General features: G+C 44.7%; 1 protein-coding gene across 1 annotated transcript in view; it reads left to right on the plus strand.

Annotated features, from left to right (window-relative positions):
• Positions 1 to 19,393, plus strand: part of SLC2A4 (solute carrier family 2 member 4) — a 55,799-nt gene that overhangs the window by 21,120 nt on the left and 15,286 nt on the right. The window contains 2 exon segments of the mRNA XM_075847376.1: positions 699 to 823; positions 16,586 to 16,701. Coding sequence (XP_075703491.1) covers positions 699 to 823; positions 16,586 to 16,701 — 241 coding nt within the window.

Below are 19,393 nucleotides of genomic sequence, written 5' to 3' on the forward strand. Positions count from 1 at the left end.
GTGTCTGCCTGGTCTTGTGGTGTCCTATGAGGTGTCCGACTGGGTCCTGTGGTCTCCTATGAGGTGTCCCCTTAGTCCTGTAGTGTCATATGAGGTGTCTGATGGTCTCGTGGTTTCCTATGAGGTGTCCCCTTAGTCCTGTGGTGTCCTATGAGGTGTCCGCCTGGTCTTGTGGTGTGCTATGAGGTGTCCGCCTGGTCTTGTGGTGTGCTATGAGGTTGTCCGCCTGGTCTTGTGGTGTTCTATGAGGTGTCCCCTTAGTCCTGTGGTGTCCTATGAGGTGTCCGCCTAGTCCTGTGGTGTCCTATGAGGTGTCCCCTTAGTCGTGTAGTGTCCTATGAGGTGTCCCCTTAGTCATGAGGTGTCCGCCTAGTCCTGTGGTGTCCTATGAGGTGTCCCCTTAGTCGTGAAGTGTCCTGTGGGGTGAATGGCCTCAGGCTGAACATTATTGTCCGATACGTCATTTCCTGTAGTGGATTTTTGCCGCATGATTTCTATTCCTAACTCCACATCTTTGTTTCCATCTCCGTGGGGACTGAAGCCGCTGCTGAAATACTTTGCGCTGCCTTTTCTGTGTGTTTTGGATTTCATTGCGATGGGACGTCGTTCAGCTGCGGTGTTTTCTGCCAGTGTGACTGCGCGCTTACTCTTATGTGTGTCTAATATTATTGTCATGTGATTTTTGTCGCTGCGGACAGGAAACGGGCCATGATCATTAATAATATATTTGCATTCGCTGGGGGAAGTTTAATGGGATTGTCCCAGATCAGCCAATCATACGAGATGATGATCACTGGAAGATTCCTGATTGGAGCATTCTCAGGTAAGAAAAGCCTCCGCCCCGTATACCCCCGATCACTGCCGCACATCTGCAGACTATCACTCCAGTCATCACACATCTGCAGACTATCACTCCAGTCATCGCACATCTGCAGACTATCACTCCAGTCATCGCACATCTGCAGACTATCACTCCAGTCATCACACATCTGCAGACTATCACTCCAGTCATCACACATCTGCAGACTATCACTCCAGTCATCCATAAGGCTGTAGAGCTAATTGGTCGAGAAGGATAAACTTTACTGAGCCGTCCATAAAACCATTAGAAGCCCCCTCCCCCCTCTCCCCCCCCCCTCCCAGCTTTCCATTTTGGAGGCCGAATAACTTTAAAAATCAAATTTATTAATAATTCACATATAATTATATCAAGATCAGAAACATCAGGAAGGGAACAAGCCATGCAGAGGTCAGGATGTAATACACATGCCCCCCCCCGTGTAATATCACACATGTAATACACATGCCCCCCCCGTGTAATATCACACATGTAATACACATGCCCCCCCCCGTGTAATATCATACATGTAATACACATGCCCCCCCGTGTAAATATCACACATGTAATACACATGCCCCCCCCGTGTAATATCACACATGTAATACACATGCCCCCCCCGTGTAATATCACACATGTAATACACATGCCCCCCCCCGTGTAATATCATACATGTAATACACATGCCCCCGTGTAATATCACACATGTAATACACATGCCCCCCCCCCCCGTGTAATATCACACATGTAATACACATGCCCCCCCATGTAATATCTACACATGTAATACACATGCCCCCCCCGTGTAATATCACACATGTAATACACATGCCCCCCCCGTGTAATATCACACATGTATACACATGCCCCCCCGTGTAATATCATACATGTAATACACATGCCCCCCCGTGTAATATCACACATGTAATACACATGCCCCCCCCGTGTAATATCACACATGTAATACACATGCCCCCCCCCGTGTAATATCACACATGTAATACACATGCCCCCCCCGTGTATATCATACATGTAATACACATGCCCCCCCGTGTAATATCACACATGTAATACACATGCCCCCCCCGTGTAATATCACACATGTAATACACATGCCCCCCCCGTGTAATATCACACATGTAATACACATGCCCCCCCCCGTGTAATATCATACATGTAATACACATGCCCCCCGTGTAATATCACACATGTAATACACATGCCCCCCCCCCCCCCGTGTAATATCACACATGTAATACACATGCCCCCCCATGTAATATCACACATGTAATACACATGCACCCCCCGTGTAATATCACACATGTAATACACATGCCCCCCCCGTGTAATATCACACATGTAATACACATGCCCCCCCCGTGTAATATCATACATGTAATACACATGCCCCCCCGTGTAATATCACACATGTAATACACATGCCCCCCCGTTAATATCACACATGCAATACACATGCCCCCCCCCCGTGTAATATCACACATGTAATACACATGCCCCCCCATGTAATATCACACATGTAATACACATGCCCCCCCCGTGTAATATCACACATGTAATACACATGCCCCCCCCGTGTAATATCACACATGTAATACACATGCCCCCCCCGTGTAATATCACACATGTAATACACATGCCCCCCCCGTGTAATATCATACATGTAATACACATGCCCCCCCCGTGTATATCATACATATACACATCCCGTGAAATCACACATGTAATACACATGCCCCCCCGTGTAATATCACACATGTAATACACATGCCCCCCCCGTGTAATATCACACATGTAATACACATGCCCCCCCGTGTAATATCCACACATGTAATACACATGCCCGCCCCCCCGTGTAATATCACACATGTAATACACATGCCCCCCCGTGTAATATCACACATGTATACACATGCCCCCCCCCGTGTAATATCACACATGTAATACACATGCCCACCCCCCCGTGTAATATCACACATGTAATACACATGCCCCCTGTGTAATATCACACATGTAATACACATCCCCCCCCGTGTAATATCACACATGTAATACACATCCCCCCCGTGTAATATCACACATGTAATACACATCCCCCCCGTGTAATATCACACATGTAATACACATCCCCCCCGTGTAATATCACACATGTAATACACATGCCCCCCCCGTGTAATATCACACATGTAATACACATGCCCCCCCCCGTGTAATATCACACATGTAATACACATGCCCCCCCGTGTAATATCACACATGTAATACACATGCCCCCCCGTGTAATATCACACATGTAATACACATGCCCCCCCGTGTAATATCACACATGTAATACACATGCCCCCCCCGTGTAATATCACACATGTAATACACATGCCCACCCCCCCGTGTAATATCACACATGTAATACACATGCCCCCCCTGTGTAATATCACACATGTAATACACATCCCCCCCCGTGTAATATCACACATGTAATACACATCCCCCCCGTGTAATATCACACATGTAATACACATCCCCCCCGTGTAATATCACACATGTAATACACATGCCCCCCCCGTGTAATATCACACATGTAATACACATGCCCCCCCCCGTGTAATATCATACATGTAATACACATGCCCCCCCCCGTGTAATATCACACATGTAATACACATGCCCCCCGTGTAATATCACACATGTAATACACATGCCCCCCCGTGTATATCACACATGTAATACACATGCCCCCCCCGTGTAATATCACACATGTAATACACATGCCCCCCCGTGTAATATCACACATGTAATACACATGCCCCCCCGTGTAATATCACACATGTAATACACATGCCCCCCCGTGTAATATCACACATGTAATACACATGCCCCCCCCGTGTAATATCACACATGTAATACACATGCCCACCCCCCCGTGTAATATCACACATGTAATAACACATGCCCACCCCCCCGTGTAATATCACACATGTAATACACATGCCCACCCCCCCCGTGTAATATCACACATGTAATACACATCCCCCCGTGTAATATCACATATGTAATACACATGCCCCCCCCGTGTAATATCACACATGTAATACACATGCCCCCCCCGTGTAATATCACACATGTAATACACATGCCCCCCCGTGTAATATCACACATGTAATACACATGCCCCCCCCCCGTGTAATATCACACATGTAATACACATGCCCACCCCCCGTGTAATATCACACATGTAATACACATGCCCCCCCCGTGTAATATCACACATGTAATACACATGCCCCCCCCCGTGTAATATCATACATGTAATACACATGCCCCCCCCCGTGTAATATCACACATGTAATACACATGCCCCCCCCCGTGTAATATCACACATGTAATACACATGCCCCCCCCCGTGTAATATCATACATGTAATACACATGCCCCCCCCGTGTAATATACACATGTAATACACATGCCCCCCGTGTAATATCACACATGTAATACACATGCCCCCCCGTGTAATATCACACATGTAATACACATGCCCCCCCCCGTGTAATATCACACATGTAATACACATGCCCCCCCGTGTAATATCACACATGTAATACACATGCCCCCCCGTGTAATATCACACATGTAATACACATGCCCCCCCGTGTAATATCACACATGTAATACACATGCCCCCCCCGTGTAATATCACACATGTAATACACATGCCCACCCCCCCGTGTAATATCACACATGTAATACACATGCCCACCCCCCCCCCGTGTAATATCACACATGTAATACACATGCCCACCCCCCCCGTGTAATATCACACATGTAATACACATCCCCCCCGTGTAATATCACATATGTAATGCACATGCCCCCCCCGTGTAATATCACACATGTAATACACATGCCCCCCCCGTGTAATATCACACATGTAATACACATGCCCCCGTGTTATATCACACATGTAATACACATGCCCCCCCGTGTAATATCACACATGTAATACACATGCCCCCCCGTGTAATATCACACATGCCCACCCCCCCGTGTAATATCACACATGTAATACACATGCCCACCCCCCCGTGTAATATCACACATGTAATACACATGCCCACCCCCCGTGTAATATCACACATGTAATACACATGCCCCCCGTGTAATATCACACATGTAATACACATGCCCCCCGTGTAATATCACACATGTAATACACATGCCCCCCCGTGTAATATCACACATGTAATACACATGCCCCCCCCCGTGTAATATCACACATGTAATACACATGCCCCCCCGTGTAATATCACACATGTAATACACATGCCCCCCCCCCGTGTAATATCACACATGTAATACACAGGCCCCCCCCGTGTAATATCACACATGTAATACACATCCCCCCGTGTAATATCACACATGTAATACAGACACATCCTCCCCGTGTAATATCACACATGTAATACACATGCCCCCCCCGTGTAATATCACACATGTAATACACATGCCCCCCCGTGTAATATCACACATGTAATACACATGCCCCCCCGTGTAATATCACACATGTAATACACATGCCCCCCCGTGTAATATCACAATTGTAATACACATGCCCCCCCGTGTAATATCACACATGTAATACACATGCCCCCCCGTGTAATATCACACATGTAATACACATCCCCCCCGTGTAATATCACACATGTAATACAGACTCTCCCCGTGTAATATCACACATGTAATACACATGCCCCCCCCCCGTGTAATATCACACATGTAATACACATGCCCCCCGTGTTATATCACACATGTAATACACATGCCCCCCCGTGTAATATCACACATGTAATACACATGCCCCCCCGTGTAATATCACACATGTAATACACATGCCCACCCCCCCGTGTAATATCACACATGTAATACACATGCCCACCCCCCCGTGTAATATCACACATGTAATACACATGCCCACCCCCCGTGTAATATCACACATGTAATACACATGCCCCCCGTGTAATATCACACATGTAATACACATGCCCCCCCGTGTAATATCACACATGTAATACACATGCCCCCCGTGTAATATCACACATGTAATACACATGACCCCCCCGTGTAATATCACACATGTAATACACATGCCCCCCCGTGTAATATCACACATGTAATACACATGCCCCCCCCCGTGTAATATCACACATGTAATACACAGGCCCCCCCCCGTGTAATATCACACATGTAATACACATCCCCCCGTGTAATATCACACATGTAATACAGACACATCCTCCCCGTGTAATATCACACATGTAATACACATGCCCCCCCCGTGTAATATCACACATGTAATACACATGCCCCCCCCGTGTAATATCACACATGTAATACACATGCCCCCCCGTGTAATATCACACATGTAATACACATGCCCCCCCGTGTAATATCACAATTGTAATACACATGCCCCCCCGTGTAATATCACACATGTAATACACATGCCCCCCCGTGTAATATCACACATGTAATACACATCCCCCCCGTGTAATATCACACATGTAATACAGACTCTCCCCGTGTAATATCACACATGTAATACACATGCCCCCCCCCCCGTGTAATATCACACATGTAATACAGATGTCCCTGTGTAATATCACACATGTAATACAGATGTCCCTGTGTAATATCACACATGTAATACAGATGGTCGCTGTGTAATATCACACATGTAAAACAGATGGTCCCTGTGTAATATCAGACATGTAATACAGATGGTCCCTGTGTAATATCAGACATGTAATACAGATGTCCCTATGTAATATCACACATGTAATACAGACGGTCCCCGTGTAATATCACACATGTAATACAGACGCTCCCCCCGTGTAATATCACACATGTAATACAGACTCTCCCCGTGTAATATCACACATGTAATACACATCCCCCCACCGTGTAATATCACACATGTAATACAGACGCTCCCCGTGTAATATCACACATGTAATACAGACGCTCCCCGTGTAATATCACACATGTAATACAGACGCTCCCCATGTAATATCATACATGTAATACAGACGCTCCCCCTGTGTAATATCACACATGTAATGCAGACGCTCCTGTGTAATATCACACATGTAATGCAGACGCTCCCCCGTGTAATATCACACATGTAATGCAGACGCTCCCCCGTGTAATATCACACATGTAATACAGACGCTCCCCCGTGTAATATCACACATGTAATACAGACGCTCCCCCGTGTAATATCACACATGTAATACAGACGCTCCCCCCGTGTAATATCTCACATGTAATACAGACGATCCCGTGTAATATCACATATGTAATACAGACGCTCCCCGTGTAATATCACACATGTAATACAGACGCTCCCCGTGTAATATCACACATGTAATACAGACGCTCCCCGTGTAATATCACACATGTAATACAGACGCTTCCCGTGTAATATCACACATGTAATACAGACGCTTCCCGTGTAATATCACACATGTAATACAGACTCTTCCCGTGTAATATCACACATGTAATACAGACGCTCCCCGTGTAATATCACACATGTAATACAGACGCTCCCCGTGTAATATCACACATGTAATACAGACGCTCCCCCCGTGTAATATCACACATGCAATACAGACGCTCCCCGTGTAATATCACACATGTAATACAGCCGTTCCCCGTGTAATAACACACATGTAATACAGCCGCTCCCCGTGTAATATCACACATGTAATACAGACGCTCCCGTGGAATATCACACATGTAATACAGACGCTCCCTGTGTAATATCACACATGTAACAGACGCTCCCCGTGTCATATCACACATGTAATACAGACGCTCCCCGTGTAATATCACACATGTAATACAGACGCTCCCCCTGTGTAATATCACACATGTAATACAGACACTCCCCGTGTAATATCACACATGTAATACAGACACTCCCCGTGTAATATCACACATGTAATACAGACATCCCCGTGTAATATTACACGGGGATGTCTGTATTACATGTGTGATATTACACGGGGATGTCTGTATTACATGTGTGTTATCAAACATGTAATACAGAAGCTCCCCCCATGTAATATCACACATGTAATACAGACGCTCCCCCCGTGTAATATCACACATGTAATACAGATGCTCCCCCCGTGTAATATCACACATGTAATACAGACGCTCCCCCGTGTAATATCACACATGTAATACAGACGCTCCCCAGTGTAATATCACACATGTAATACAGACGCTCCCCGTGTAATATCACACATGTAATACAGACGCTCCCCGTGTAATATCACACATGTAATACAGACGCTCCCATGTAATATCACACATGTAATACAGACGCTACCCGTGTAATATCACACATGTAATGCAGACGCTCCCCCGTGTAATATCACACATGTAATGCAGACGCTCCCCAGTGTAATATCACACATGTAATACAGACTCTCCCCGTGTAATATCACACATGTAATACAGACGCTCCCGTGTAATATCACACATGTAATACAGACGCTCCCCGTGTAATATCACACATGTAATACAGACGCTCCTGTGTAATATCACACATGTAATACAGACTCTCCCCGTGTAATATCACACATGTAATACAGACGCTCCCCGTGTAATATCACACATGTAATACAGACGCTCCCCCCGTGTAATATCACACATGTAATACAGACGCTCCCCCCGTGTAATATCACACATGTAATACAGACGCTCCCCCCGTATAATATCACACATGTAATACAGACGCTCCCGTGTAATATCACACATGTAATACAGACGCTCCCGTGTAATATCACACATGTAATACAGACGCTCCCGTGTAATATCACACATGTAATACAGATGATCCCGTGTAATATCACATATGTAATACAGACGCTCCCCGTGTAATATCACACATGTAATACAGACGCTCCCCCCGTGTAATATCACACATGTAATACAGACGCTCCCCGCGTAATATCACACATGTAATACAGACTATCCCGTGTAATATCACACATGTAATACAGACGCTTCCCGTGTAATATCACACATGTAATACAGACGCTCCCCCCGTGTAATATCACACATGTAATACAGACGCTCCCCGTGTAATATCACACATGTAATACAGACGCTCCCCCCGTGTAATATCACACATGTAATACACTCCCCCCCCCCCGTGTAATATCACACATGTAATACAGACACTCCCCGTGTAATATCACACATGTAATACAGACGCTCCCCGTGTAATATCACACATGTAATACAGACGCTCCCCGTGTAATATCACACATGTAATACAGACGCTCCCCGTGTAATATCACACATGTAATACAGACGCTCCCCCCGTGTAATATCACACATGTAATACAGACGCTCCCCCCGTGTAATATCACACATGTAATACAGACGCTCCCCCCGTGTAATATCACACATGTAATACAGACGCTCCCGTGTAATATCACACATGTAATACAGACGCTCCCGTGTAATATCACACATGTAATACAGACGCTCCCGTGTAATATCACACATGTAATACAGATGATCCCGTGTAATATCACATATGTAATACAGACGCTCCCCGTGTAATATCACACATGTAATACAGACGCTCCCCCCGTGTAATATCACACATGTAATACAGACGCTCCCCGCGTAATATCACACATGTAATACAGACTATCCCGTGTAATATCACACATGTAATACAGACGCTTCCCGTGTAATATCACACATGTAATACAGACGCTCCCCCCGTGTAATATCACACATGTAATACAGACGCTCCCCCCGTGTAATATCACACATGTAATACAGACGCTCCCCCCGTGTAATATCACACATGTAATACACTCCCCCCCCCCCGTGTAATATCACACATGTAATACAGCCGTTCCCCGTGTAATAACACACATGTAATACAGCCGCTCCCCGTGTCATATCACACATGTAATACAGACATCCCCGTGTAATATCACACATGTAATACAGACGCTCCCCGTGTAATATCACACATGTAATACAGACGCTCCCCCTGTGTAATATCACACATGTAATACAGACGCTCCCCCTGTGTAATATCACACATGTAATACAGACACTCCCCGTGTAATATCACACATGTAATACAGACACTCCCCGTGTAATATCACACATGTAATACAGACATCCCCGTGTAATATCACACATGTAATACAGACGCTCCCCCCATGTAATATCACACATGTAACACAGACGCCCCCCGTGTAATATCACACACGTAATACAGACACTCCCCGTGTAATATCACACATGTAATACAGACACTCCCCGTGTAATATCACACATGTAATACAGACGCTCCCCCCATGTAATATCACACATGTAATACAGAGGTCCCCGTGTAATATCACACATGTAATACAGACGCTCCCCGTGTAATATCACACATGTAATACAGACGCTCCCGTGTAATATCACACATGTAATACAGAGGTCCCTGTGTAATATCACACATGTAATACAGACGCTCCCCGTGTAATATCACACATGTAATACAGACGCCCCCCGTGTAATATCACACATGTAATACAGACGCTCCCCGTGTAATATCACACATGTAATACAGACACTCCCGTGTAATATCACACATGTAATACAGACGCTCCCCGTGTAATATCACACATGTAATACAGACACTCCCGTGTAATATCACACATGTAATACAGACGCTCCCGCCATGTAATATCACACATGTAATACAGACGCTCCCCCCGTGTAATATCACACATGTAATACAGACGCTCCAACGTGTAATATCACATGTAATACAGACGCTCCCGTGTAATATCACACATGTAATACAGACATCCCCGTGTAATATCACACATGTAATACAGACGCTCCCCTGTGTAATATCACACATGTAATACAGACGCTCCCCCGTGTAATATCACACATGTAATACAGACGCTCCCCCCGTGTAATATCACACATGTAATACAGACGCTCCCCGTGTAATATCACACATGTAATACAGACGCTCCAACGTGTAATATCACACATGTAATACAGACGCTCCCCCCGTGTAATATCACACATGTAATACAGACGCTCCCCCGTGTAATATCACACATGTAATACAGACGCTCCCCCCCGTGTAATAACACACATGTAATACAGACGCTCCCCCCCGTGTAATAACACACATGTAATACAGCCGTTCCCTGTGTAATATCAGACATGGAATACACATGCCCCCCCGTGTAATATCACACATGTAATACACATGCCCCCCCGTGTAATATCACACATGTAATACACATGCCCCCCGTGTAATATCACACATGTAATACACATGCCCCCCGTGTAATATCACACATGTAATACACATGCCCCCCCCCGTGTAATATCACACATGTAATACACATGCCCACCCCCCCGTGTAATATCACACATGTAATACACATGCCCCCCCCGTGTAATATCACACATGTAATACACATCCCCCCCCGTGTAATATCACATATGTAATACACATGCCCCCCCCCGTGTAATATCACACATGTAATACACATGCCCCCCCCGTGTAATATCACACATGTAATACACATGCCCCCCGTGTAATATCACACATGTAATACACATGCCCCCCCGTGTAATATCACACATGTAATACACATGCCCCCCCCCCGTGTAATATCACACATGTAATACACATGCCCACCCCCCCGTGTAATATCACACATGTAATACACATGCCCCCCCGTGTAATATCACACATGTAATACACATGCCCCCCCCGTGTAATATCACACATGTAATACACATGCCCCCCCCGTGTAATATCACACATGTAATACACATGCCCCCCGTGTAATATCACACATGTAATACACATGCCCCCCCGTGTAATATCACACATGTAATACACATGCCCACCCCCCCGTGTAATATCACACATGTAATACACATGCCCCCCCCCGTGTAATATCACACATGTAATACACATGCCCACCCCCCCGTGTAATATCACACATGTAATACACATGCCCCCCCCGTGTAATATCACACATGTAATACACATGCCCACCCCCCCGTGTAATATCACACATGTAATACACATGCCCCCCGTGTAATATCACACATGTAATACACATGCCCCCCGTGTAATATCACACATGTAATACACATGCCCCCCCCGTGTAATATCACACATGTAATACACATGCCCACCCCCGTGTAATATCACACATGTAATGCAGACGCTCCCCCGTGTAATATCACACATGTAATACAGACGCTCCCCCGTGTAATATCACACATGTAATACAGACGCTCCCCCGTGTAATATCACACATGTAATACAGACGCTCCCCCGTGTAATATCACACATGTAATACAGACGCTCCCCCGTGTAATATCACACATGTAATACAGACGCTCCCCGTGTAATATCACACATGTAATACAGACGCTCCCCGTGTAATATCACACATGTAATACAGACGCTCCCCCTGTAATATCACACATGTAATACAGACGCTCCCCGTGTAATATCACACATGTAATACAGACGCTCCCCGTGTAATATCACACATGTAATACGGACGCTCCCCGTGTAATATCACACATGTAATACGGACGCTCCCCCTGTGTAATATCACACATGTAATACGGACGCTCCCCCCGTGTAATATCACACATGTAATAGACGCTCCCCCCGTGTAATATCACACATGTAATAGACGCTCCCCGTGTAATATCACACATGTAATACAGACGATCCCGTGTAATATCACATATGTAATACAGACGCTCCCCGTGTAATATCACACATGTAATACAGACGCTCCCCGTGTAATATCACACATGTAATACAGACGCTCCCCGTGTAATATCACACATGTAATACAGACGCTCCCCGTGTAATATCACACATGTAATACAGACGCTTCCCGTGTAATATCACACATGTAATACAGACGCTCCCCGTGTAATATCACACATGTAATACAGACGCTCCCCCATGTAATATCACACATGTAATACAGACGCTCCCCCATGTAATATCACACATGTAATACAGATGCTCCCCTTGTAATGTCACACATGTAATACAGACGCTCCCCGTGTAATATCACACATGTAATACAGACGCTCCCCGTGTAATATCAAACATGTAATACAGACGCTCCCCGTGTAATATCACACATGTAATACAGACGCTTCCCGTGTAATATCACACATGTAATACAGACGCTTCCCGTGTAATATCACACATGTAATACAGACGCTCCCCGTGTAATATCACACATGTAATACAGACGCTCCCCGTGTAATATCACACATGTAATACAGACGCTCCCCCCGTGTAATATCACACATGTAATACAGACGCTCCCCGTGTAATATCACACATGTAATACAGCCGTTCCCCGTGTAATAACACACATGTAATACAGACGCTCCCCGTGTAATATCACACATGTAATACAGACGCTCCCGTGGAATATCACACATGTAATACAGACGCTCCCTGTGTAATATCACACATGTAACAGACGCTCCCCGTGTCATATCACACATGTAATACAGACGCTCCTGTGTAATATCACACATGTAATGCAGACGCTCCCCGTGTAATATCACACATGTAATACAGACACTCCCCCTGTGTAATATCACACATGTAATACAGACACTCCCCCTGTGTAATATCACACATGTAATACAGACACTCCCCGTGTAATATCACACATGTAATACAGACACTCCCCGTGTAATATCACACATGTAATACAGACGCTCCCCGTGTAATATCACACATGTAATACAGACGCTCCCCGTGTAATATCACACATGTAATACAGACGCTCCCCGTGTAATATCACACATGTAATACAGACGCTCCCCGTGTAATATCACACATGTAATACAGACGCTCCCCCCGTGTAATATCACACATGTAATAGACGCTCCCCCCGTGTAATATCACACATGTAATAGACGCTCCCCCCGTGTAATATCACACATGTAATACAGACGATCCCGTGTAATATCACACATGTAATACAGACGATCCCGTGTAATATCACATATGTAATACAGACGCTCCCCGTGTAATATCACACATGTAATACAGACGCTCCCCGTGTAATATCACACATGTAATACAGACGCTCCCCGTGTAATATCACACATGTAATACAGACGCTCCCCGTGTAATATCACACATGTAATACAGACGCTCCCCGTGTAATATCACACATGTAATACAGACGCTCCCCGTGTAATATCACACATGTAATACAGACGCTTCCCGTGTAATATCACACATGTAATACAGACGCTCCCCGTGTAATATCACACATGTAATACAGACGCTCCCCGTGTAATATCACACATGTAATACAGACGCTTCCCGTGTAATATCACACATGTAATACAGACGCTTCCCGTGTAATATCACACATGTAATACAGACGCTCCCCGTGTAATATCACACATGTAATACAGACGCTCCCCGTGTAATATCACACATGTAATACAGACGCTCCCCGTGTAATATCACACATGTAATACAGACACTCCCCGTGTAATATCACACATGTAATACAGACACTCGCCGTGTAATATCACACATGTAATACAGACGCTCCCGTGTAATATCACACATGTAATACAGACGCTCCCCGTGTAATATCACACATGTAATACAGCCGTTCCCCGTGTAATAACACACATGTAATACAGACGCTCCCCGTGTAATATCACACATGTAATACAGACGCTCCCGTGGAATATCACACATGTAATACAGACGCTCCCTGTGTAATATCACACATGTAACAGACGCTCCCCGTGTCATATCACACATGTAATACAGACGCTCCTGTGTAATATCACACATGTAATGCAGATGCTCCCCGTGTAATATCACACATGTAATACAGACACTCCCCCTGTGTAATATCACACATGTAATACAGACACTCCCCCTGTGTAATATCACACATGTAATACAGACACTCCCCGTGTAATATCACACATGTAATACAGACACTCCCCGTGTAATATCACACATGTAATACAGACACTCCCCGTGTAATATCACACATGTAATACAGACGCTCCCCGTGTAATATCACACATGTAATACAGACGCTCCCCGTGTAATATCACACATGTAATACAGACGCTCCCCGTGTAATATCACACATGTAATACAGACGCTCCCCCCGTGTAATATCACACATGTAATACAGACGCTCCCCCCGTGTAATATCACACATGTAATACAGACGCTCCCCCCGTATAATATCACACATGTAATACAGACGCTCCCGTGTAATATCACACATGTAATACAGACGCTCCCGTGTAATATCACACATGTAATACAGATGATCCCGTGTAATATCACACATGTAATACAGACGCTCCCCCCGTGTAATATCACACATGTAATACAGACGCTCCCCGCGTAATATCACACATGTAATACAGACTATCCCGTGTAATATCACACATGTAATACAGACGCTTCCCGTGTAATATCACACATGTAATACAGACGCTCCCCCCGTGTAATATCACACATGTAATACAGACGCTCCCCCCGTGTAATATCACACATGTAATACAGACGCTCCCCCCGTGTAATATCACACATGTAATACACTCCCCCCCCCCCGTGTAATATCACACATGTAATACAGCCGCTCCCCGTGTAATATCACACATGTAATACAGACGCTCCCGTGGAATATCACACATGTAATACAGACGCTCCCTGTGTAATATCACACATGTAACAGACGCTCCCCCCGTGTCATATCACACATGTAATACAGACATCCCTGTGTAATATCACACATGTAATACAGACGCTCCCCGTGTAATATCACACATGTAATACAGACATCCCCGTGTAATATCACACATGTAATACAGACGCTCCCCCCATGTAATATCACACATGTAACACAGACGCCCCCGTGTAATATCACACACGTAATACAGACACTCCCCGTGTAATATCACACATGTAATACAGACACTCCCCGTGTAATATCACACATGTAATACAGACGCTCCCCCCATGTAATATCACACATGTAATACAGAGGTCCCCGTGTAATATCACACATGTAATACAGACGCTCCCCCCATGTAATATCACACATGTAATACAGAGGTCCCCGTGTAATATCACACATGTAATACAGACGCTCCCCGTGTAATATCACACATGTAATACAGACACTCCCGTGTAATATCACACATGTAATACAGACGCTCCCGCCATGTAATATCACACATGTAATACAGACGCTCCCCCCGTGTAATATCACACATGTAATACAGGCGCTCCAACGTGTAATATCACACATGTAATACAGACGCTCCCCCCGTGTAATATCACACATGTAATACAGACGCTCCCCGTGTAATATCACACATGTAATACAGACGCTCCCCGTGTAATATCACACATGTAATACAGACGCTCCAACGTGTAATATCACACATGTAATACAGACGCTCCCCCCGTGTAATATCACACATGTAATACAGACGCTCCCCCCCGTGTAATAACACACATGTAATACAGCCGTTCCCTGTGTAATATCAGACATGGAATACAGATGATAACATTTTTACTCACTGTAATTTTTCGGAACATTTCCTTACTCCCCACAGGCCTATCTTCTGGTTTAGTACCGATGTATGTGGGTGAAATTTCTCCAACACATCTCCGAGGGGCTCTGGGAACTCTGCACCAGCTGTCGCTTGTCATTGGTATTCTGGTTGCTCAGGTAATGTAATAATAGTCCAACAAATACATTTCCATTTTCTTTGTCCTTTATTTCTCTTCAACCTCTCCTGATTAACTAAAAATGTCGTCCTCTCTTTCCTGATTGTCTAAAGTATCTCCTGTATCTCCTGTATCTCCTGTATTATCCTGTATTATCCTGTATTCTCCTGTATCTCCTGTATCTCCTGTATTATCCTGTATTATCCTGTATCTCCTGTATCTCCTGTATCTCCTGTATCTCCCGTATCTCCCGTATCTCCTGTATTATCCTGTATCTCCTGTATCTCCTGTATCTCCCGTATCTCCTGTATCTCCCGTATCTCCTGTATCTCCCGTATCTCCTGTATCTCCCGTATCTCCTGTATCTCCTGTATTATCCTGTATTATCCTGTATTATCCTGCATCTCCTGTATCATCCTGTATCATCCTGTATCTCCTGTATCATCTGTATTATCCTGCATCTCCTGTATTATCCTGCATCTCCTGTATCATCCTGTATCTCCTGTATTATCCTGTATCATCCTGTATCATCCTGTATCATCTGTATCATCCTGCATCTCGTGTATCTCGTGTATTATCCTGCATCTCGTGTATCTCCTGTATTATCCTGCATCTCGTGTATCTCCTGTATCATCCTGTATCATCCTGTATCATCTGTATCATCCTGCATCTCGTGTATCTCGTGTATTATCCTGCATCTCGTGTATCTCCTGTATTATCCTGCATCTCGTGTATCTCGTGTATTATCCTGCATCTCGTGTATCTCGTGTATTATCCTGCATCTCGTGTATCTCGTGTATTATCCTGCATCTCGTGTATCTCCTGTATTATCCTGTATTATCCTGTATTCTCCTGTATCTCCTGTATCTCCTGTATTATCCTGTATTATCCTGTATTCTCCTGTATCTCCTGTATCTCCTGTATTATCCTGTATTATCCTGTATCTCCTGTATCTCCTGTATCTCCTGTATCTCCCGTATCTCCCGTATCTCCTGTATTATCCTGTATCTCCTGTATCTCCTGTATCTCCCGTATCTCCTGTATCTCCCGTATCTCCTGTATCTCCCGTATCTCCTGTATCTCCTGTATTATCCTGTATTATCCTGTATTATCCTGCATCTCCTGTATCATCCTGTATCATCCTGTATCTCCTGTATCATCTGTATTATCCTGCATCTCCTGTATTATCCTGCATCTCCTGTATCATCCTGTATCTCCTGTATTATCCTGTATCATCCTGTATCATCCTGTATCATCTGTATCATCCTGCATCTCGTGTATCTCGTGTATCATCCTGCATCTCGTGTATCTCCTGTATTATCCTGCATCTCGTGTATCTCGTGTATTATCCTGCATCTCGTGTATCTCGTGTATTATCCTGCATCTCGTGTATCTCCTGTATTATCCTGCATCTCGTGTATCTCGTGTATTATCCTGCATCTCGTGTATCTCCTGTATTATCCTGCATCTCGTGTATCTCGTGTATTATCCTGCATCTCGTGTATCTCGTGTATTATCCTGCATCTCGTGTATCTCCTGTATTATCCTGCATCTCGTGTATCTCGTGTATTATCCTGCATCTCGTGTATCTCCTGTATTATCCTGCATCTCGTGTATCTCCTGTATTATCCTGCATCTCGTGTATCTCCTGTATTATCCTGCATCTCGTGTTTCTCCTGTATTATCCTGCATCTCGTGTATCTCCTGTATTATCCTGCATCTCGTGTATCTCCTGTATTATCCTGCATCTCGTGTATCTCCTGTATTATCCTGCATCTCGTGTATCTCGTGTATTATCCTGCATCTCGTGTATCTCGTGTATTATCCTGCATCTCGTGTATCTCCTGTATTATCCTGCATCTCGTGTATCTCCTGTATTATCCTGCATCTCGTGTATCTCCTGTATTATCCTGCATCTCGTGTATCTCCTGTATTATCCTGCATCTCGTGTATCTCGTGTATTATCCTGCATCTCGTGTATCTCCTGTATTATCCTGCATCTCGTGTATCTCCTGTATTATCCTGCATCTCGTGTATCTCCTGTATTATCCTGCATCTCGTGTATCTCCTGTATTATCCTGCATCTCGTGTATCTCCTGTATTATCCTGCATCTCGTGTATCTCCTGTATTATCCTGCATCTCGTGTATCTCCTGTATTATCCTGCATCTCGTGTATCTCCTGTATTATCCTGCATCTCGTGTATCTCGTGTATTATCCTGCATCTCGTGTATCTCCTGTATTATCCTGCATCTCGTGTATCTCGTGTATTATCCTGCATCTCGTGTATCTCGTGTATTATCCTGCATCTCGTGTATCTCGTGTATTATCCTGCATCTCGTGTATCTCCTGTATTATCCTGCATCTCGTGTATCTCCTGTATTATCCTGCATCTCGTGTATCTCGTGTATTATCCTGCATCTCGTGTATCTCCTGTATTATCCTGCATCTCGTGTATCTCCTGTATTATCCTGCATCTCGTGTATCTCCTGTATTATCCTGCATCTCGTGTATCTCCTGTATTATCCTGCATCTCGTGTATCTCCTGTATTATCCTGCATCTCGTGTATCTCCTGTATTATCCTGCATCTCGTGTATCTCGTGTATTATCCTGCATCTCGTGTATCTCCTGTATTATCCTGCATCTCGTGTATCTCCTGTATTATCCTGCATCTCGTGTATCTCCTGTATTAT

The sequence above is a fragment of the Rhinoderma darwinii genome (assembly GCF_050947455.1).
Source record: "Rhinoderma darwinii isolate aRhiDar2 chromosome 3 unlocalized genomic scaffold, aRhiDar2.hap1 SUPER_3_unloc_3, whole genome shotgun sequence".
Lineage (NCBI taxonomy): Eukaryota > Metazoa > Chordata > Amphibia > Anura > Rhinodermatidae > Rhinoderma > Rhinoderma darwinii.